The sequence below is a fragment of the Bubalus kerabau genome, chromosome 18 (genome assembly GCF_029407905.1).
Source record: "Bubalus kerabau isolate K-KA32 ecotype Philippines breed swamp buffalo chromosome 18, PCC_UOA_SB_1v2, whole genome shotgun sequence".
Lineage (NCBI taxonomy): Eukaryota > Metazoa > Chordata > Mammalia > Artiodactyla > Bovidae > Bubalus > Bubalus kerabau.
The window spans coordinates 16,366,982-16,386,739 of record NC_073641.1 but is presented as its reverse complement, the minus strand read 5'-3'; the positions used below and the strand labels follow the sequence as shown (position 1 = coordinate 16,386,739).

The following is a 19,758-nucleotide window of genomic DNA, read 5'->3' as shown; positions in this document are numbered from 1 at the left end:
TCCTTTTTTCCTTTGCCTTTTGCTTCTCTTCTCTTCTCAGCTATTTGTAAGGCCTCCTCAGACAAGCATTTTGCCTTATTGCATTTCTTTTTCTTGGGGATGGTCTTGATCCCTGCCTCCTATACAGTGTCATGAACCTCCATCCATAGTTCTTCAGGCATTCTGTCTATCATATGTAATCCCTTGAATCTATTTCTCACTTCCACTGTATAATCATAAGAGTCAATATCTAGTATGGTATTTTGTGGAATAAGGCGTCATGCTTGCGAGCCAAGAGAGCCTTGACCTTCAGAAAAGTGATTATGAGTCTACCTTTTTCTTTGCCTGTTGTCTCAAAATGAAAAAAACAGGAATACTGAATATTTAATATGAGCCTATTCTTTTCTATATTTTGTATGAAAGGACTTTTGTAGTAATTTGTCCATTGGTTACTGATTATCTTATTTACTGTCAGTGTGTACTGTTTACATAACAGTATGCACAATAGGCTTTGCTCTCAGATTCCTCCATATTTTGCCCACCTCCTTCCCTTCACTTCCCCACGAGAAATCATCTGTTTCAGCAAATGTTGTTATTTTTAACCAGTGAAGTAAGGTGAACAGGCATAATTGTCACCTTTTTTTGTTAGACATTAGAGGAAAAGGTATTTGTAAACTTTTCACCTAGAAGGAATTATTTACAGTATTCAAATATGCCATGATACTAGTAGACTAGCTCTGTGTATGTACATACATATATACCATAAATGTGTACATGTTACATAATGTATAACATAGAATAAGTGCATATAATAAAATATCCAACACTAAAGCTATCCTGATTGTGATTTATTCCCTGTTTGACATTTCAAAATGTATTTCTGAATTTTGCAACTCCTTTTGGTGGACATCAGGGCCATTATCCATTATTATCATTGCATGGTGATTAAGCATATTCAGTTTTACAAAACTTGTGGAGAAGAGAGTGATGGACATTTAGGATTACTATTCAGTGAAGAAGACACAGTGAATGCACTTAAGTTCTAACATGAGATTACAGGATGGAGCAGATGAAAGCATTCTCTTGGTCTGGAACTTAAGAATGTGCTGGGTTTAAGATGCTTATTGTGAATTCCCTGGCAGTTCATTGGTTAGCTTTCACTCCCAAGGGCCCAGGTTCAGTCCCCAATCAGGGAACTAAGATCCCGCAAGCTATGCAGTGCAGCAAAAAAAAAAAAAAAAAAAAGATACTTATTATTAAAACTGCTATTTGCTCTTATTATTATTAGCATTTACAGTTATAAAACTTACTTGTTTCAGGTTTTTCTTCCTTCCCAAAATTAGACAGGAAATTTCTTTTCTCTCTGATTTTTATATTGGCATCATAGGTCTGTAGTTTTTGATTGGCATGATGAGTAGTCAGGCCTCTCAGCTGACTAGGACTTGGCATTCTTATCTTTACTATTGTCATGCTTTATCTGCTGAGATAAACAGTAAAAGGACCAAACAGTCTTGCATGAGCTAGAACTCAGTTCAGTTCTAGTATGCTTATCTATGTGGCCAGGTGTTATTTCCTTTAGATTTATATTTTTCATCTCAGTGTTTTAGTGCCTTATTGTATACACTGAACATTTATTTGACTTTCTTTGATTCTTTGTTTTCTAAAAACTAAAAACATTTTTTTTTATATCAGAAAACTGTGATAATCCATTTCAACCATTTTTTCATATATCATCTTACTGCTACTTCCAAAAAAGGAAACATTCCCTCCAGCCAGCGACTGTTCCACCTTTTCTCATCAGTAGGCCTGGCACCAATTCAAGTTCTGTCAACACTGTTCCATCAGATAAAGCTGCTGGTAACATAAAGGGTGAGAGGGGGTGGTATGAATGCACATGATTCAAGCACCAAAGAGCAGGTTAATGCATTCCCATTGCTCCCATGTTAGCCTGAGTGCCTGTGCTCTTGCTTGAAGCCTTAGAGCTGAGAGTGACACTTGCCCATGCACATATCAGCATCTGTCTGATAATAGTTGAGTCATTTGGATAAGAACTCATGTTTTTGGGTTTTCATTGACAAAATGGTTAATAATTAAGCTTTTGTACAAGATCTTTGTATAAACATCATTTTTAATAAGCTAAAAGCCTAATCAGAATATAAGCAGTATGTCTGCAATCTGTTATCATCTGTACTGTTTCACTCGTTATTAACAGAACTGGATAAGCTTCACTTTTAGAACATGTTATGCAGCATGGAAAGTTTCATTTCATCCAACAAAATGATGATCTTCTAAAAAGCAAGGAAAGAAGTGTCAGACAGAGCTATTCCCTATGGGCCTCTTCTCCTTGTGGAAGAAAAATCTGGCATTACACGTAAAGTTTTTTTTTGGATTCAGGAAAGGGCTTTGGAGAGAGCCTTATAAAGTTATCACTGTGTGCCAAGGGATAGCCCTCCTTCTGCACATTACCAGTCAACCATGCTGAATCACAGTCCGGTTACGTGATCAGTTTAGTTGTGTCGAGTCAGAAAGGATTTAATCAAGCTTTCCAATCTCTGTATTCTGTCTGTTTTGTATGGTCCTTGCCAGTTCTGCTAAGTACTCAGGGATGCACAGAGAGCTTCCAGGCAATTGCACCAGCTTTCTGACCTGCTTCATCTTTACCCTGCTGCCCTAGGCCACTTGTGAGTCTCTCAAGATCTTTTTATCCTGTAAGCCTAAGTCTTATGCTAGAGGCAGGCCTGAACAGTAGGTTAGAGGCCAGAGGAGGGGTTTTCAAACTGTAGTTGATAATTCACTTGGGAGGGTCATGAAATCAATAGTGTGTCTTAATCAACATTTTGGTTTAATGGAATGGCATGAACAAGAAAACATCAGAGTGCATCACATGTAATTAAGGGTAAATAGTGTTTTATGAAATTTTTATTTTTTTCATTATATTTTAGTAACAATATGAAATTGCCTCTTTTGTGGGTAAAACAATAGAATACCAGTGATTTCATATGGTTCAACCTTATACATACAGTTTTATATGTTAGTTATGTATACCAAACATGTGTATAGAATTAAGGTGAAAAACTTATTTCCTGTGCTAAGTCACAGTCTAAAAAGTTCATCATCAGTGCATTAGACTAAATGTCTAATAGTGCTGTGCTAAACCAGAAACTGTGATATTGTTGAAGACTCTTGGGAGTCCCTTAGACTGCAAGGAGATCCAACCAGTCCATTCTAAAGGAGATCAGTCCTGGGTGTTCATTGGAAGGACTGATGTTGAAGCTGAAACTCCAGTACTTTGGCCACCTCATGCGAAGAGTTGACTCATTGGAAAAGACCCTCATGCTGGGAGGGATTGGGGGAAGGAAGAGAAGGGGACGACAGAGGATGAGATGGCTGAATGGCATCACTGACTCGATGGACGTGAGTCTGAGTGAACTCCGGGAATTGGTGATGGACAGGGAGGCCTGGCGTGCTGCGATTCATGGGGTCGCAAAGAGTAGGACATGACTGAGCGACTGAACTGAACTGAAACCAGGAAAAAGAAAACTCCACAAAATTCTTTCCCCCTGTTCTAAAATAGCTAACCTGTGCTGGGTAGAACAAGACTATTCATGAGAAACATATTTTATAATTAATAGACAATTTAATAATTAATAGTCATAATTAAACAGAATTCACAATTAATAGATATTTCAAGTGCTAAATTTGGTGTGCAGATGAGCTGGTTTTAGAAAAGCCAGAGGAACCAGAGATCAAATTGCCAACATCCACTGGATCATTGAAAAAGCAAGAGAGTTCTAGAAAAACATCTATTTCTGCCTTATTGACTATGCCAAAGCCTTTCACTGTGTGGATCACTATAAACTGTGGAAAATTCTGAAAGAGATGGGAATACCAGACCACCTGACCTGTCTCTTGAGAAACCTGTATGCAGGTCAAGAAGCAACAAAGAAACTAAAGACCTATATATAGAAAACTATAAAACACTGGTGAAAGAAATCAAAGAGGACACTAACAGATGGAGAAATATACCATGTTCATGGATTGGAAGAATCAATATAGTGAAAATGAGTATACTACCCAAAGCAATCTATAGATTCAATGCAATCCCTATCAAGCTACCAACAGCATTCTTCACAGAGCTAGAACAAATAATTTCACAATTTGTATGGAAATACAAAAAACCTCGAATAGCCAAAGCAATCTTGAGAAAGAAGAATGGAACTGGAGGAATCAACCTACCTGACTTCAGGCTCTACTACAAAGCCACAGTTATCAAGACAGTATGGTACTGGCACAAAGACAGAAATATAGATCAATGGAACAAAATAGAAAGCCCAGAGATAAATCCACGCACATATGGACACCTTATCTTTGACAAAGGAGGCAAGAATATACAATGGATTAAAGACAATCTCTTTAACAAGTGGTGCTGGGAACTCTGGTCAACCACTTGTAAAATAATGAAACTAGAACACTTTCTAGCACCATACACAAAAATAAACTCAAAATGGATTAAAGATCTAAACGCAAGACCAGAAACTATAAAACTCCTAGAGGAGAACATAGGCAAAACACTCTCCGACATACATCACAGCAGGATCCTCTATGACCCACCTCCCAGAATATTGGAAATAAAAGCAAAAATAAACAAATGGGACCTAATTAACCTTAAAAGCTTCTGCACATCAAAGGAAACTATTAGCAAGGTGAAAAGACAGCCTTCAGAATGGGAGAAGATAATAGCAAATGAAGCAACTGACAAACAACTAATCTCGCGAATATACAAGCAACTCCTACAGCTCAACTCCAGAAAAATAAATGACCCAATCAAAAAATGGGCCAAAGAACTAAATAGACATTTCTCCAAAGAAGACATACAGATGGCTAACAAACACATGAAAAGATGCTCCACATCACTCATTATCAGAGAAATGCAAATCAAAACCACTATGAGGTACCATTTCACACCAGTCAGAATGGCTGCGATCCACAAGTCTACAAGCAATAAATGCTGGAGAGGGTGTGGAGAAAAGGGAACCCTCTTACACTGTTGGTGGGAATGCAAACTAGTACAGCCACTATGGAGAACAGTGTGGAGATTCCTTAAAAAACTGGAAATAGAACTGCCTTATGACCAGCAATCCCACTGCTGGGCATACACACCGAGGAAACCAGAAGGGAAAGAGACACGTGTACCCCAATGTTCATCGCAGCACTGTTTATAATAGCCAGGACATGGAAGCCACCTAGATGTCCATCAGCAGATGAATGGATAAGAAAGCTGTGGTACATATATACAGTGGAGTATTATTCAGCCATTAAAAAGAACACATTTGAATCAGTTCTAATGAGGTGGATGAAACTGGAGCCTATTATACAGAGTGAAGTAAGCCAGAAAGAAAAACACCAATACAGTATACTAACGCATATATATGGAATTTAGAAAGATGGTAACAATAACCCTGTGTACGAGACAGCAAAAGAGACACTGATGTATAGAACAGTCTTATGGACTCTGTGGGAGAGGGAGAGGGTGGGAAGATTTGGGAGAATGGCATTGAAACTTGTAAAATATCATGTATGAAACGAGTTGCCAGTCCAGGTTCGAAGCACGATACTGGATGCTTGGGGCTGGTGCACTGGGACGACCCAGAGGGATGGAATGGGGAGGGAGGAGGGAGGAGGGTTCAGGATGGGGAACACATGTATACCTGTGGCGGATTCATTTTGATATTTGGCAAAACTAATACAGTTATGTAAAGTTTAAAAATAAAATAAAATTTAAAAAAAAAAAAAAAAAAAGAACTGGACATGGAACAACAGACTGGTTCCAAATAGGAAAAGGAGTACGTCAAGGCTGTGTATTGTCACCCGTCTTATTTAACTTATATGCAGAGTACATCATGAGAAATGCTGGGCTGATAGAAGCACAAGCTGGAATCAAGATTGCCAGGAGAATTATCAATAACCTCAGATATGCAGATGACACCACTCTTATGGCAGAAAGTGAAGAGGAACTAAAAAGCCTCTTGATGAAAGTGAAAGTGGAGAGTGAAAAAGTTGTCTTAAAGCTCAACATTCAGAAAACGAAGATTATGGCATCTGGTCCCATCACTTCATGGGAAATAGATGGGGAAACAGTGTCAGACTTTATTTTTTGGGGCTCCAAAATCACTGCAGATGGTGACTGCAGCCATGAAATTAAAAGACACTTACTCCTTGGAAGGAAAATTATGACCAACCTAGATAGCATATTCAAAAGCAGAGACATTACTTTGCCAACAAAGGTCCTTCTAGTCAAGGCTATGGTTTTTCCTGTGGTCATGTATGGATGTGAGAGTTGGACTGTGAAGAAAGCTGAGTGCCGAAGAATTGATGCTTTTGAACTGTGGTGTTGGAGAAGACTCTTGAGAGTCCCTTGGACTGCAAGGAGATCCAACCAGTCCATTCTAAAGGAGATCAGTCCTGGGTGTTCATTGGAAGGACTGATGTTGAAGCTGAAACTCCAGTACTTTGGCCACCTCATGGGAAGAGTTGACTCATTGGAAAAGACTCTGATGCTGGGAGGAATTGGGGGCAGGAGGAGAAGGGGACAACAGAGGATGAGATGGCTGGATGGCATCACCGACTCGATGGACATGAGTGTGTGTAAACTCCGGGAATTGGTGATGGACAGGGAGGCCTGGCGTGCTGCGGTTCATGGAGTCACAGAGAGTCGGACACGACTGAGCGACTGAACTGAACTGAACTGAACTATAAGATTTAGAGGCATTCAGAATAGTGAGAAATACTAAAATCAAAAAAAAGGTTCCTCATTGAGAGAGAAAGGAAGAAATGGGTCTAACTGGACAAAAGGGCACATTCTTATGTTTAATCTCTGTAACATGAGTTAAGTAGTTTAATTTGATAATTTATAGAACCTTGAAGAAACATGAAGTAACCTATATGACAGAGAAATCATGAATACTACATAATTTTGATGAAATAAGATCAAAAAACAGTGTCACTTTGAAAACCCGTAACTTTAATGTGATCAACAACCTACTGTGGAAGACTTTTGAAATCTCACTTTAGAGCTGATGGTACCTTACAAAATGGCTTTAATTTTACCTAGTGGGTGTTTTCGTTTCTTTTTAAGATTTGATTTTTCTTTTAAGAAATTTGGGAAATGTAGAATTATAACTTCAGGGAAATTCATTATTTTACTTAGCAAATAAACAAATTAAGATTTCTGAAAATGAATGTGAAATCCATGACCTCAAGGATAATTATTTTAGAAACTGTTTTATTGTCTAGATACCTAGAGGTATTTTTAGAAAAAAACATCATTTATCATGTGTCCGTGAGGAATTAGTGTTTGCCTTTTTTTTCCTAAATGAAAAGAATTAGATTTAGATCTCAAAATACTGCCATATCCTCAAAATGAATCTGTTCTTTGTACATTTCTCTTGCAAATTCCACCTCTTTTACTGCAGGTTTTAAGTCCACACCTTATGTCCTACCCTGACCATTTTAGCCACGGTTTTTTCTGTTGGGCTATTTTAACAACCTGCTAACAGGCTGCCAACAGATCTCTGTTGCTAATCTCAGATCCTGCCAATACATTCTGTGTGTGGCTTTCTTAAACACAAACTTGATCATGTGTCAATCCCCTTCATAAAATTCTTTAATGGCGTCTCATTTCCTACAGGATGAAACCCTTTGCATTCCATACGAGGCTCCACGTGGACTAAACTTTGCCTGCCACACTAGTCTCATCTCTCACTGTGGATTCTGTGCTCCACACAGGCTTGATGTTTCTGCAAAGCAACCTATTTCCCATCCAACTTCCTCTTCCTGAAATGATTTCTATTTGTAGTGGATATTGCCTCCATACCCAAGTTGTTATTTCAGACCATTTCTCTAAGATGCCTTTCGTGATCTGTCCTTCATCACTTCCTATGGTCCTCAAACTTTTCTGCACATTAGAATCACCTGAAAATTCTAAAGCTCAGGAAGGGAGACCCAGTGTCAGTTTTTTTTTAAACTCTGCAGGTGTCTGATCAAGATGGTTTAAGTATTCCTCCATATCTTCCTATAGTTTATTCGATTATTTTATTTATACTTTTAATTCTTTAAGCCACCTTAAAAGTATTTTAATCTGTGATGTACAGTGAGGATATAGGGTTTGTAGTTTTAGCAGATGAAAGAGACAGACTACCAGTTACCAGTATAGCATTTTTTTCATAAATCTCTTCAAACATCACTGTAATTTTAGAACAGTTTCATCATGTCTAAAAGAAGATATAGTCTTTACTAGTGACTGCGACAACCTCAGCCTCCCCTCCCCCAAACCTAGACAACCACTAATCTACTTTCTGTCTTTATAGACTTCTCTGTTAAAGATATTTCATATGAATGGAGTCATATAATATGTGGCTTTTTGTGACTGGTTTCTTTCACTTATCATGTTTTCAAGGTTCATCTATATTGTGGAATATATCAAGTAACTCATTCCTCTTTATGGTTTCAATTTTATGGCTAATCCACATTTTGTCAATTTGTCAACTGAATGGACATTTTAGTCACTTATAAAGTATGAACACTTCCAATATATATGTTTTTAAAGTCATTTTTTTATGACTCATGTAGGTGCTACTGCATATTCATTCAGTAGGTACTGTATATAACATATACCAAAATGTTTAAAAGATAGAATGAAATATAAACAGCATTCTTACTTTTTTTTTTTTCCACCTCTCAGTGGGTCATCTGTATTCTGGAAACCTCTCACTTTTACAGATTTTTGAGGCTACTAGATCAGGTGAGTAAGTTAGCTGAATAACAGTGTTTTAGATAGAAGATACAGTGCATGCAAATACATGGAAATAAGAGAAAATATGGCACCTTTTCTTGTCTTGGAAGTTGTGTGTCTGAAATATAAAGTGGAAAGGAATTTTCAGGCAGTCATTTTTATCTTGTCCCTCACTATGATAGTTTAAGGCTTAGTGAGAGTAGAATATCTATACTCGTCTTCTTTCTCTCTCTCTACACACAAACACATATATATGTGTGTGTATATATATGACACATATATACATATGTATATGTGTGTGTGTGTGTGTGTGTGTGTGTATGTATATATGAGGGCTTCCCAGGTGACTCAGTGGTAAAGAATCTGCCTGCCAAAGCAAGAGACACAGGAGACATAGGTTCCATCCCTGGGTTGGAAAGATCCCCTGGAGAAGGAAATAGCAACCCACTCCAGTATTCTTGCCTGGCAAATCCCATGGACAGAGGAGCCTGATGGGCTACAGTCCATGGGGATGCAAAGAATCAGACACAACTTAGTGACTGAGCACCTATATTATATATATATATATTTATATATATGTATAATATGAACACCTAAGAAGGAATATTAAATAAAATTTTTATTCTATAAAAGTCTATAATTTTTGTAAATTTATAGTTTTATTATTACAGTTGACCCTAGAATAACAAGGGTTTAAACTGTACAGTTCTATTTATTCATTATTTTTTCCGTGGCTGCATCCAGCGTGTGATTGGTTGAATCTGTACAGGTGGAACCACGGATATGGAGGACCGACTATAAAGTTGTACTCAAAATTCTAACTGTTGGGGGACTGGCACTCCTAACTGCCCACACTGTTCAAGGGTCAAGTTTATTATTTGGCAGTGTACGTTAGACGCGGTATTAGAATACTTTCTAGAAACCCCCTTATAATTTGGACTTTTTTCAAATAACCCCAACCGAGAATTAGCAGCATTAATTTCCTACTTAACCACTCTTTTCTGGTTCATTTCTAAACATCTTAGTTGCAGGATTTTCTGTGATTTAAGGAGACAGACTGAGTCTGCTACAAGAAGACAACATGAAAAATAAGTCCTTTGTACTTTCTCGTCTACAAAACCCGTGGAGACGCCCCTCACACTTTTATTTCCTATTGTGCTGAGTTCAATATTAAGCAATACAGAAGGAAAATGATGTGTGTTCTTACCAGTTTGGTTGTGGTTGAAGAGAAAATGGTTGTAATATTTATCCTACTACAGCCAAAGGCTTTCCTAGTCTGTGGTATCTTGTGAAGACTCTGGGCAGACTACTGGGATAGAATCCAATCAACTTTAATTCCTCAGAAATATTTCTCAAGATTAGCTTGTTTATTTTTCTATTATTCACACACTCATTTTTCTAGGTATTTTAACAAGCATATCACAGTAATGAATTTACTACCTTATATACTCTTAAGCCGATAGTAATTAATACTGAGTTTACCGTCTAATAAAATAAAGACAAAGCATTTGTGAGGCTGACTCAAGCCTTTACTTCAGTGAGTGACAAAGCTGGGAATAGAATGTAAAGTTGCTAAATCAAAATATTGAACCCAGTCCATTCAATGTGTTGGCTTTCTTTTGTGACTAAGCCAGAGATTTAAAAAAAATTAATCAGTGAGAATGTGTCTGTAATTACGTTCTAATCCAAAATAAGAGGGTGAGAAATTTTCCACTTCACCAAGAAAAAAAGTGTAAGATTGCTTTGGTAACGATTTCGGTTTATGAAATTAATCAGACAAACAAACCAAAATAATCCTTATTCATTAAAGGATTAATTAATACCATTTGAAAACTTAGGTACTTTCTAAATCATTTTATTTCCTCCATTAAATGTGTTTTTATACTGTAGAGTTCAGAGACTAACTTTAGTTGATAAACTACCTTGATGAGTATTATATGTCCTAGGTTTCCTGATTGTTTTTTGACTGTGGGTACCATATAAGAAATGTTCAGCAACACCAAGCCTAAGAGAGCACCTAAAGATTACAGCTCTCCGTGGTTTGAGACAAAGAGGACTGGTTTTTCAGCCTACTCTGCTTTTACACACTACCATTTCCCACTCTCAATTATTTTCTTTAAGAATCCACTTTCCTCTGAAATATGACTTTCCTTTTTAAAAAAAATTTATTCATTAGAACAATATTTGTCAAATGCCTGAAAACATACAGGCTCTGTTTTAGGCTCTAGACATAAATCAGCAAGTAAAGCAGAAAAGTCACTGCCCTCAGTGAACTCACAGGTTGGATCTAACTTTGGTGCCCTTTTCAGTTTGAGCTCACCAACATTCACTCATCATGTACTTTTTCAGTTTTCCGCTTTTTCCAAAATGGTAGGTTTCCAAAGGTAATGCCCTTGTCTTTCTAGTGGCAGCTTCTTCCCTATTATATTTAAATGAGTTATTATGCACAAAGCACTTAAAATAACTGGCACATGGAAAGCCCTATTTGTGTAAGTGTCAGCTACAGGTCAAAGTTGTAGTTTTTCCAGTAGTCATGTACGGATGTGTGAGTTGGACCATAAAGAAGGCTGAGTGCCAAAGAATTGATAGTTCTGAACTGTGATGTTGGAGAAGACTCTTGAGAGTCCTTTCAACTCTCAAACCAGTTGGAGAGTTGAAATTGGTTTCACTTGAAAACCAGTAGGATTCAAACCAGTCAGTCCTAAAGGAAATCAACCCTCAGTATTCATTGGAAGGACTGATGCTGAAGCTAAAGCTCCAGTGCTTTGGCCACCTGATGCAAAGAACCAACTCACTGGAAAAGACCCTGATGCTGGGTCTTTTGAAAGATTGAGGGCAGGAGGAGAAGGGGACGGCAGAGGATGAGACGGTTAGATAGCATCACTGACTCAGTAGACATGAATTTGGGCAAACTCCAGGAAATAGTGAAAGACAGGGAAGCCTGGAGTGCTGCAATCCATGGGGTTGCAGGGAGTCGGACACGACTTAGGGACTGAGCAACAAAACAGGTTGAATATAGGAGTTGTTGTTCAGAAGGTAGGAGTAGCAAAGCATTTTCCATCCTATCAGCATGCCAGCAGATACTGCTTATTCTTAAGCAAATTCAGGATTATGGGTAAACCTCATAACAAGAATACTACCTGAACATTTAAATTTAGAAAAATATAAATTGTTCTGATAATGCCCATCACAAGGATTCTCTACATTTCTTCCAATTGTAAGTTTTATTGGTGCTTTGAAAAGATGATTTAATATACAAAAATATTTTTAGTCAAACAAGTATGTTAATAGAATGAAAAACATTGTATCTGTTCCTCGCTTCTTCAACTGAGATTTAGTCATTTGAAGGGAACCATAACTATAAAGTAGCTTATAGGCATAAAACGTGGTATTCTGTATTCTCTGCCAAATAATAATACCTCATATTTATATAACATGAATAGTTTACAAAATCCTGTCACATGCCCCATTACACTTAGTTCTGTGACTAAAGTAGATTAAACAAGTATTGTGTCCCATTTTGCAAATGAAGAAACCAGTATTAAAGATACTTAGTATTCACCCTAACTTAAACGGTAGATTTGAGGAGTCAGATCTTCTGTCCAATATTCTTTCCACTATAAAACTGCAAAGCATTGTTTCCTTTTAAAATAAAACAAAAGAAGCCACAAGCAATATGACCTGTTAGCTTGAAGCCAGAATCAGCAGACAGAGGACTGGCCTATAATTTATAGCATTACCACTAAGATTGAATAAAATGCCCCCCATCCAATTCACCCTCTAACCCCAGGTTCCAGAAAGCATATTTGGACAGAGTCAACTTCAGGTGAAGCATAATTTGATCATCTTTTTTTCTACTCTCACTTCATTAAATGTACCTTGTTAGAACTATCATTAGAAATGGGGGTTGGGAAGAACGGATAAAATCTGAACCAGATTATACAACAGTCTAGGCAGGTAAAAAAAAAATCTGAGACACTGAAGTGCCAGAAATACCGAGTATGGTCCTTTCAAATAATGGCACATATTTTCACATTTAAATTAAATTATTCTGATAGATGTGGAAAACGTATTTTTCCAGGATATTTTTCAAAGCTTCTTCCTAAAATAATTAGGGAAAAATCCTATAAGATTTGGGGAGTCAGTTTCTCTTTGTCTCTTTCTCTCTCTTACCCACTTGCCTTTGCTCTCTTCATCCCTGAATTTGGGAAATGCATTGTTTTCCTTGATTTAGGGAAGTGTGGATGTCAGGAAACTTGGGATTGTAATTTTATCAACTAACTCAAACTAGTACCATAATAAGAAAATACCTTTTAAAAAGCTTCTTAGAAATGAGTTCTAACAACTTAACAGCCTAGGGTGGTTCGGCACACTCCATTTCATTTTCTAAAAGGCTCACAAACAGTTGTGACCTGCACGGTATAAACTGCGGCTTCCTTCTTGCGTCCCCTAGGGGAGTTCAAATTCCTTTCATGATCAGGTTTTTAACTTATTTTCTTTATTCCCCATTTTATTTACCCATTCTTCATTTCCCCAAAATATTACTCCTCTTCCTCATGTGTATCCTGCGCAATGCTGCTTTCGTGCTGTGGTTGTGGTGTCTTTTCTACCTGCTGTGGTTAAATATTATTACTCCTTTAAGGCCCAGTCCACTTCCGCTTCCACCACCCAATTTTTCCCTCTCCCTCCTCTGCATAAATTTCATAATTACTTTATCAGGACCTTTCATATGTCATTTGCACCATCGCATAGTTGAAGAGTATGTCTTATCCATTTTCCAGCCTACAAGCTCTACAACATCACAACTGTCTTCTTTTCCCTCACTCTCATGTGTGACGGTGCCCCCACCATGACGGTTTGCCATATAATAGGCTAGAAAAAGCGTTGACCTTGAAGTCTAACAGCCCTAATTTCAAATTCTTGCTCTATCATTTATTAGTCATATAACCATGGGCAAATTACTTAAACTCTTTGAACCTCTGTTTCTTCATATTTAAACTCTCTGAACCTCTGTTTCTTTATACTTCAACAGGAGTATGAGATGATCATACTTCTGTTGTTACAGCACAAATTTAAGTGAGAAAGCAGGCACAGAGTTATGAGCATCTCAGACAAGCTAGGTCCTAAAAACTGGCGGTGGTGCTGGTAGTAGTAGCCATGCTGTATTTTAGCAGCCACTTTATTGCTTGTTTCCTCAGTCACACAGAGGACAGGAAGAAGACTGTCATACCACACATGAAGTGATTTAAGGAGGATTTCGACCAGTTTAGAAACTCTCATAATTAACTTGAAGAAAAGTACTTCATCAGTTTGCTCCAAAATAATAGAATCCTCTTTTAAGTACTGTTAGCAATTATGTTATTCTGCACAGTTGAATTTGCTAGGGTAGTCATGGCCTCAGGAGATTTTAGATAGCAGTTATTTCTTTAGTATCCTCTTTGAGATCCAACCAGTCCATTCTAAAGGAGATCAGTCCTGGGTGTTCTTTGGAAGGAATGATGCTAAAGCTGAAACTCCAGTATTTTGGCCACCTCATGCGAAGAGTTGACTCATTGGAAAAGACTGATGCTGGGAGGGATTGGGGGCAGGAGGAGAAGGGGACGACAGAGGATGAGATGGCTGGATGGCATCACCGACTCGATGGACGTGAGTTTGAGTGAACTCCGGGAGTTGGTGATGGACAGGGAGGCCTGGCATGCTGCGATTCATGGGGTCACAGAGAGTTGGATACGACTGAGCAACTGAACTGAACTGAACTGATTTACTTTATGAAATCTTTTTATTTTTAAATATTCAGGTTTTTTTTTTCTTATTGCTACGACAGAGTTTGTGTTAATAATTTGTAGTTTCCACATTCAGAATAACAGGGCAACATAGGGATGTTGTCAAAATGCCCATCAAATTACAAGAATTGTGTGTCATACCATCTGGAGAAGTACAAAGTGTTGTTCTGTTGAGGGGTCTGGAGGCAACATCAGTCAACCATGTGCTAGTCCTGAGATCCATATGAGGCAGAATAAGGTAAAAGCGAACAGGAGGACAGGCTGTAGCCAACAGGTGGGAAGCTGGAGCCCCCAGAAGAGAAGTCGTTTATGCCCATCAGTAATTCTCAGTAACTATTTATATATTGTATTTGTTTCTTGTGATCATTATTAATAAGAATGGAGAAGCATCTGATGAAAAGCTTATCAGATAGTCATATAATTAAAAACTTTTATTAGTAAAATATAAGACAATTAAGCCTAATTGAAATGTTAAACACTAGTTTAACGTTTAGTAATCAGAACCTGTCTTTACCAATCTATGTTCTCTTACCTCTTAATTTACTAGAAAAGTTAATTTAACATTATTTGAATTGATTTTTAGTATATGTGTTGTGGTAATTAATTTATGTGCTGTATGACTATAAGTTATTTCCAACATGACTGCTATTTGAATTACAGACTTGACAATCAATATACTCTCTCTAAAAAAAAAGAGAAAAAATTTCGTATTTGGAAAGGAGTGAAACTTAAGCTTCCCACTCCAGTATTCTTGGGCTTTCCTGGTGGCTTAGATGGTAAAGAATCCACCTGCAATGCGGCAGACCTGGGTTCGACCCCTGGGTTGGGAAGATCCCCTGGAAGAGGGCATGGCAACCCACTCCAGTATTCTTGCCTGGAGAACCCCCATGGACGGAAGAGCCTGGTGGGCTTCAGTCCATGGGGTTGCAAAGAGTCAGACACAACTGAGTGACTAAACATACATGAGACTTTCAAAAACAAGTTTTTTAAATTACTAAGAATAGACTGTATTGGGGGATTAAAAATTCCAGGAAGTTTCAAAAAGCAAAACTTGAATTTTCTGTATACCAGTTATTTACAATAGCATTTACAGTGTACTAATTGTTCTAAGAACCTGCCTGCCTATCCAGGAGACGTTAGAGATGCATGTTTCGTTCAGTCCTTGGGTCAGGAAGACACCCTGGAGAAGGGAATGGCAACCCACTCCAGTATTCTTGCCTGGAGAATCCCACAGAAGAGCATGGCAGGCTATAGTCTGTGGAGTTGCAAAGAGTCAGACATGACTGAAGCAACTTAGCACACAAAATGTTTTAGGTAATCTAGAGATAATTTAAAGGTTATAGGAGGATATGCATATTTATATGCAAATACTATATCATTTTATATAAGGAACTTGAGCATCCTTGGATTTTAGTCTGGATGTTGAGGGTCCTAGAACCAGTTCCCCACAGATACTGAGGGACAACTGTATATAAATGAAAGTGGTTATTAGACTATAATGAAATACATCTGCAGTGATTATGCACTGCAAAAAAAAAAGTACACATAGCAATGTATAGAGAGGGGAAACAGCATTGGGTTATCAGAAAATCTGGTTTCTGATATTCTCAGCTTAGCACAACCATTTAACCTCTCTGAACCTCAGTTTTCCCATCTGTAAAATAAGCAAGTTATTACTGTTTAAATTCTTAGTGTTGATATTTTGTGTTGTGTTTCTGCACATATTCCTTTTGTACTAAATTTAAAAATTAAGATTTAATAGCTAGTAGAACATGAACATATAGACCCCTAGATATGAACTGTCATATATTCACTAGTCACCCCTCCTGGAAGTGCCTAAATGGGAAAAAAAAAATGTATATATATATATTATATATAGTTATATTCCAAATGAAAATATAAAACAGTCTGAAAATGTGGATAAATTTAACTGTATTATAATGTGTTGCCTTTATATTTCTTAAATCATCTGATAGAAAAACACAGAGGAAGGTAGTCCTATATTACTTTGGAGAATTATTTTAAGCTCCAAAATACATGATGAAATGAGGCTAGGATGAACAACAGAGAAAGAAAAATGTTTTACATCAGTGTAAGTGTAGATAATTCCACTTAACATTCAGTGTTGAGGCATACCTCAATGTGTAGTATTCAATATTGAAACATATTATTTCACATAGTACCTAAATTATTTAATCACTTTTGACTAATTTTCATGAAGTTCTAGAGGCTTATTTTGCCCACCAGATGGAGCCAGCATTGTTTGATTTGTAGAATTTAAAATATACTGAAAATAAAAATTAGTTAAATGAAATTAATAAGTTGTAGATTTCTTACTTCAGCACATAATACAGAAAAAATTAAACTTTTAGCCCAGTCTTTGCCTAAATTTCTGCCTAGTCTTCATAAATGTAGATACTCCATTAAATAAATTCTTCATTGTGAATTAGTTTTTATATTAGCAGTTTCATTGGATAAACCAGTTTTCTTCTTATCACCTTTTAAAGATACCATCTAAGCAGTTTCAGTTATCTTTAAAACAAAATTAGTACAATAAATAAATATTGTGGATTATAATTATGGCTATATTACATATAAGCTCTCATTTTAATGTCACTGAATATTCCCAGTGTTATCATTTCTATAGTGGATTTTCTTAATAAACCAAAAAAACAGGCATTTTGACTGAGGTGGAAGATATGCAGTTTATCCCCAGTAGCTCCTCAAGGAGATGGTATAAAGCTTCAGTGATTGGCTGTAGCTCTTACAGAGATTCTGCCCAGAAAGCTCAGTGCTCAAGGGCTTCATGAGGGATAACTGCCTTCAGGTTGACTTCTACTCCTCTCACCTCTGTTAATAAGCATAGAAATTATCTAATTCCTTACAACTCAACTTAATTAGGCAACTATCTATTGAAAAAATGTTTGTACACTAGGGGCCCAAAGCCCCTACAAGGCCCTCAAGGAGCCCTTCCATCCAGCAAGAGCTTACAAGGCAACCATGGACACTGCTGTAATTTAAGATCTAAAAATGAGCACACTGTTTATTTGTCCATTCAGCTTCTATCTATTGAATACATACTATATGCAGGGAATATACTAGCCCACAAACAGGGCACTCTCCCTGCCATTTGAGTTTATAGCTGAAGGGGCAGTACAAAGAGATTTATGATATAGTTAAGTGAGGAGCTACAAAGTGTTTAAAAATTCAAATGAGGGAAATATATGATTAATTAAGGGGAATCAAGAAAAGCCATAAAGGACTCTTTCTAGATGGAAATTATTTTCATTGACCCACTGTTCGGCATATCACAATTCCTATTTATTATGGTCTGGGAGGAATTCAAGACCTTTATTGGTAGGACTTTATATTTCATCAGGACACTTCCAGTATGGTGACATGATGCCTTTTTATGTCAAACTGGAATATCTTCTTCTAAGTTTTCTTTAGTTTCAGACATGAAGAAAAAATAACCACACTGGTTAAGAGATTGTACTTTAGAGCTGGACTGCCTGGTTTTTATTCCCATGTTTATAATCCCCAATTATAACCCACTCAGCAGAATAGGTTAATAATGTGTTGTTTATAAGGATTAAACAAGTAATTCAAGGTACCAGTATCTGGCACTTAGTGAGTACTTGAAATGTTAGCTATCATGTTATTTATTATTTTCCTTTTTTTGCATCATGTTAGCTATTTTCAAGTCTGGTGCTTTTCCTAGAATTAATTTAAGGTATATATAAAATTTGATAAAAACATACTTTGTAGCTTCCAGTGTGATGAGATACAATTAGGTGTTAGTAACTTTGGTATTTTTCCATATTCATATTCATTAAAGTGTGTCCCTTTTCTTTTCAGATGTTGTTTACTATTATCACTAACATATCACCTTTCTTTATATAAAAGTTTTTATTATGGGAATTTTTCAAAAATTTCCTTGAAATAGTCTAGATCTATTTAAAAATCATGTGCATGCTTAGTTGCTTAGTCGTGTCCAACTCTTTGCAGCCCACTAGGCTCCTCTGTCCATGGAGTTTTCCAGTCAAGTATACTGGAGTGGGTTTCCATTTCCTTCTTCAAGGGATCTTCCTGATTCAGGAATTGAACTTACATCTCCTGTGTCTCCTGAACTGCAGGCACAGCAGGATGGCTCATTACCCACTGAGCCATCGGGGAAGGCTATTTAAAATCATAAGTAGCTTTATTAACAGTTTATGACATAATAATCATTTAATAAACTTTTTTTTAATGAATGAATATGCACCTACTTGAAGCTTTCAGCTGCCTGAACTCTAGTACTGAGACAGTAGAAGGTATAAGCCCTTTTATCTATGAAGTGAGATTTGTAGACAGATACCATTGGTTCATTAGCTAAGTAACCAATAATTGAGTAATCATCACCCCTTTCTGCTCAGAACAAAATAGTTTTGTAATGAAGAGAGTCAAGTGGAACAAAGATTATGTTTCTGACTAGTTCTTAGGGAAGAGTTAGAGACATTCTTTATAACACACAGCAGGAAAAGTGCAGTATTAATGTCACCAAATCTCAGAGTCAGAACATAAGTTTTAGCCCAAGTTATGCTTCTAATCCACATGGGACACTAGCTAAGTTCTCGTGCTCTAGTAAACTACTGCTCTAATAGTAAATTGATTGTCATAGTGTTGTTGGACATTCTTGTCACCAAACCCTTTTAAATATATTTTCTAATATTATTTTGGAGATCACTAATATATTTAAATTTTGTTATTCTAATACTATGCAGGCTTCCCTGGAGAAGGAAATGGAAAACCACTCCAGTATTCTTGCCTGGAAAATCACATGGATGGAGGAGCCTGGCAGGCTATAGCCCGTGGTGTAGTAAAGAGTCAGGCACAACCGAGTGACTTCACTTTCACACTTTTTTTCATGCTAACACTATAGCACAAGTAATGGCTTCCCTGGTGGTTCAGAGGGTAAAGAATGCACCTGCAATGCAGGAGACCCAGGTTCAATCCCTGGGTTGGGAGGATCCCCTGGAGAAGGAAATGGCAACCCACTCCAGTATTCTTGCCTGGGAAATCCCAAGGACAGAGAAGCCTCACAGGCTACAGTCCATGGGGTCACAAAGAGTTGGACACACCTGAGCAACTAACACAACAACAATAGCATCAGTTCAGTTCACTCGCTCAGTTGTGTCCGACTCTTTGCGACCCCATGAATCACAG

The 19,758-nt window shown here is 37.3% G+C and overlaps 1 protein-coding gene across 4 annotated transcripts in view; it reads left to right on the top strand.

The window, feature by feature from the left end:
• CWC27 (CWC27 spliceosome associated cyclophilin) overlaps positions 1-19,758 on the top strand; it is a 250,306-nt gene that overhangs the window by 178,946 nt on the left and 51,602 nt on the right. The window contains exon 12 of one of the 4 annotated variants that reach the window (XM_055554542.1): positions 8,720-8,802. The exons of the other annotated variants lie outside the window; for them this stretch is intronic. Within the exon in view, the coding sequence (XP_055410517.1) occupies positions 8,720-8,787 (68 nt within the window). The 3' untranslated portion in view covers positions 8,788-8,802. Of the gene's footprint in view, positions 1-8,719; positions 8,803-19,758 lie in introns of those variants that run through there. 4 annotated transcript variants of the gene reach the window in all.